The sequence below is a fragment of the Lucilia cuprina genome, chromosome 5 (genome assembly GCF_022045245.1).
Source record: "Lucilia cuprina isolate Lc7/37 chromosome 5, ASM2204524v1, whole genome shotgun sequence".
NCBI lineage: Eukaryota > Metazoa > Arthropoda > Insecta > Diptera > Calliphoridae > Lucilia > Lucilia cuprina.
The window spans coordinates 8185305-8188273 of record NC_060953.1 but is presented as its reverse complement, the minus strand read 5'-3'; the positions used below and the strand labels follow the sequence as shown (position 1 = coordinate 8188273).

At 29.9% G+C, this 2969-nt stretch overlaps 1 protein-coding gene across 1 annotated transcript; it reads left to right on the top strand.

The window, feature by feature from the left end:
• Positions 1-1204: 1204 nt before the first annotated feature.
• On the top strand, positions 1205-2116 carry LOC111688867 (calcineurin B homologous protein 3). Its single transcript, XM_023451371.2, has 3 exons — positions 1205-1361; positions 1425-1700; positions 1758-2116. The coding sequence occupies exons 1-3, from the start codon at positions 1259-1261 to the stop codon at positions 2009-2011; spliced, it is 633 nt and encodes a 210-aa protein (XP_023307139.2). The 5' UTR covers positions 1205-1258; the 3' UTR covers positions 2012-2116.
• Positions 2117-2969: the final 853 nt, after the last annotated feature.

Genomic DNA, 2969 nt, shown 5'->3' with positions numbered 1-2969 from the left:
AGTTCTGTTCTAGTTCTGTTCTAGTTCTGTTCTAGTTCTATTCTAGTTCTGTTCTAGTTCTGTTCTAGTTCTGTTCTAGTTCTGTTCTAGTTCTGTTCTAGTTCTGTGTTTAGTTCTGTGTTTAGTTCTGTTCTAGTTTTGTTCTAGTTCTGTTCTATTTCTGTTCTAGTTCTGTTCTAGTTCTGTTCTAGTTCTGTTCTAGTTCTGTTCTAGTTCTGTTCTAGTTTTGTTCTAGTTCTGTTCTATTTCTGTTCTAGTTCTGTTCTAGTTCTGTTCTAGTTCTGTTCTAGTTCTGTTTTAGTTCTGTTCTAGTTCTGTTCTAGTTCTGTTCTAGTTCTGTTCTAGTTCTGTTCTAGTTCTGTTCTAGTTCTGTTCTAGTTCTGTTCTAGTTCTGTTCTAGTTCTGTTCTAGTTCTGTTCTAGTTCTGTTCTAGTTCTGTTCTAGTTCTGTTCTAGTTCTGTTCTAGTTCTGTTCTCGTTCTGTTCTCGTTCTGTTCTCGTTCTGTTCTAGTTCAGTTCTCGTTCTTTTCTAGTTTTGTTTTAGGCCTTTTCTAGTCCTGTTCTTGATCCGTTGTAGTTTTGTTCTAGCTCTAGCTCTAGCCCAGTTCTGTTCTGGTTTTTTTCAGTTCTAGTTCTTTTCTAGTTTATTTTAAATCTAGTTCTTTTCTTATTATTTTCTAGTTTCTTCTGTTCCATCGATTTTGTTCTTTTTTCATGTCAAAAACTTATGAAAATTTATTCATTTGTAAAATTTTAATATTCTTTCAATAATATATAATTTCATATTGATTTAGATTTCAAGTCAATCATTTCATTTTCAATCAAATGGGTTTATAAAACAAACAACAATTTTACTGCAATTTCAAAAGAAACTATGAAAATGCTCACGATGCATTTTGTGGTCGTTAGATTTATAGTTTTATGGTTTATTCTCAACGGTTGTTTTTTGTACGACTTGACAGGATAGACATATAATATTGAGAAGTATTAGAGAAGTTTAATGCATAAATGTTCTTTGCAAATATATACTAAATTTTAAAGAGATTTTTGGGGAAATATAAACAGGATTATGCAGCAGTTTATTGTATGCTGACTAATTGATTATTCTAGCTGACATTTAGTGTAAAAGTAAGCAGTTTAGTGTGATGTGTGTTTTTCAAATGCTAAGTTTTGGTAACCCTGTTTTAGTTTAGTTTTATTTTCAAAATGTCAATATAGTTTAGTTTTTAATAAAGAATTAAGAAATAATTTGCTTGAAAATGTGTCTTAGCTTTTTGATGTGTTGTCGCTCTGGAGCTCAACAACGTGAAAGTCTACAATGTCCCGAGGAGTATATAATGGCTTTAAAAGATACCACAACTTGTAAGAAATAGTCGTAATAATTTGCTCTAGAGAAAAAATGTAAAAATCATACATTTTTTTCAGTAAAACCTGGACAAATTAGTTATCTTTATAAATGTTTTTGTAATTTGGCTAAAGATTCTTCGGAATACCCTCCTGTGAATTTAAAGAAAAGTTCATTTCTGGCTTTAACTAGTTTGCAGCGTAATCCCATATTATCGATGCTATTAACCTCCATGTTTGGTGATAAAAAGCGAATAAAATTTATAGATTTTGCTAAATATTTAAGCAATTTTCAAGCTTGTAGTTCTACCCTAAAACCTCAACAAATTAACGAGATTAAACAGAGGAAATTAAAAAGTCGGTAATCGAGAGTTTATGGTCAGTTTATGATATTTAAACTTCTTTTATTTGTAGTATTATTCAACATGTATGATCACGATAAGAATGGCATTATAAGCGAAGAAGATTTAATCTTTGTGGTGCATAAACTATTTTCCGATATTTGGACTACCCAACAGATCATGAATGTGGCCTCTATGATGATTTTGGAAATGGATAGTTCCAACACTAATCAAATTCTATTCAATGATTTTTGTACTGCATTAGAAATTTTTGATATGGAAGAACATCTAATAACCAAAATACCCAGTGTAGGAGGAAGAATTTAGACCGAGATATATCGTTTTTTAATAAAATTTACTTTTTATTAATATCTTTCCATGCTTCACTTTATAAAACCTTTAATCTTTCTAAAATACCCAAAACATTAGAAACTGAATGCAAAATAGGTATAAGAGCCTGTAGTAATTGTATTATAGGATCTAAAGTACGTTTTACCTCTTTCAAATGAAAAACCAATTGTAAAATAGAATTGACATCAGCGCCCAAAAGTTTATTCGATAGATTTGAAACTAAATTATTGGCCTCACAAACCGGAACATTTAATATTGTCATCAGCATAAGCTTTAAGTAGATTAATGGAATTTTAATTTTATTCTTAAAAATCTTTCTATTACATTGACTTACATTTAAAGCCACAACTGTGACTGTAATTGCTACAAACTTTCCTGCCGTTGTATAAAACATTTTGTCTCTTAAATAAACTTGTTTTGTATAAAAAATGTGTTCTTTCAACTACAATCTTTAAATTTATATAGAATTTTTATATATTTTTGTAAATATCATTTTGCATTTTTAACACGATTTCTATTAAACTTTTTAATGGGTTATTTTCTTAAGAAAGTCATAAAAAAATGTATTGAGCAATATATGTATGAGGGAAGGGAGACTCAGAAACACAATTGGATATAAAAGGCTGTAATTTTTTCAAAAATAGACTTAAGAATTTCCATGCACTTCAACTTAAAATCGTCTTCTGAGCGCCATATTGGGCATTTAATTGTTTTAAAGTTTATGATTTGAGCGACTAGTTAGGGTCTGGACTATAGACTACATAGACTATATTATATACTAGCTTATCGACTATAGACTAGACTATACACTAGACTGTAGACTAGTCTATAGACTAGACTATAGACTAGACTATAGACTAATCTATAGACTAGACTACAGACTAGACTATAGACTAGACTATAGACTAGACTATAGACTAGACTATAGACTAGA

Coding starts and splice junctions, on each gene's coding strand:
- LOC111688867 (XM_023451371.2), top strand. CDS start 1,259: ATGTGTCTTAGCTTTTTGATGTGTTGTCGCTCTGGAGCTCAACAACGT. Junction 1,362..1,424: donor TTTAAAAGATACCACAACTT/GTAAGAAATAGT, acceptor CATTTTTTTCAG/TAAAACCTGGACAAATTAGT. Junction 1,701..1,757: donor TAAACAGAGGAAATTAAAAA/GTCGGTAATCGA, acceptor TTTTATTTGTAG/TATTATTCAACATGTATGAT.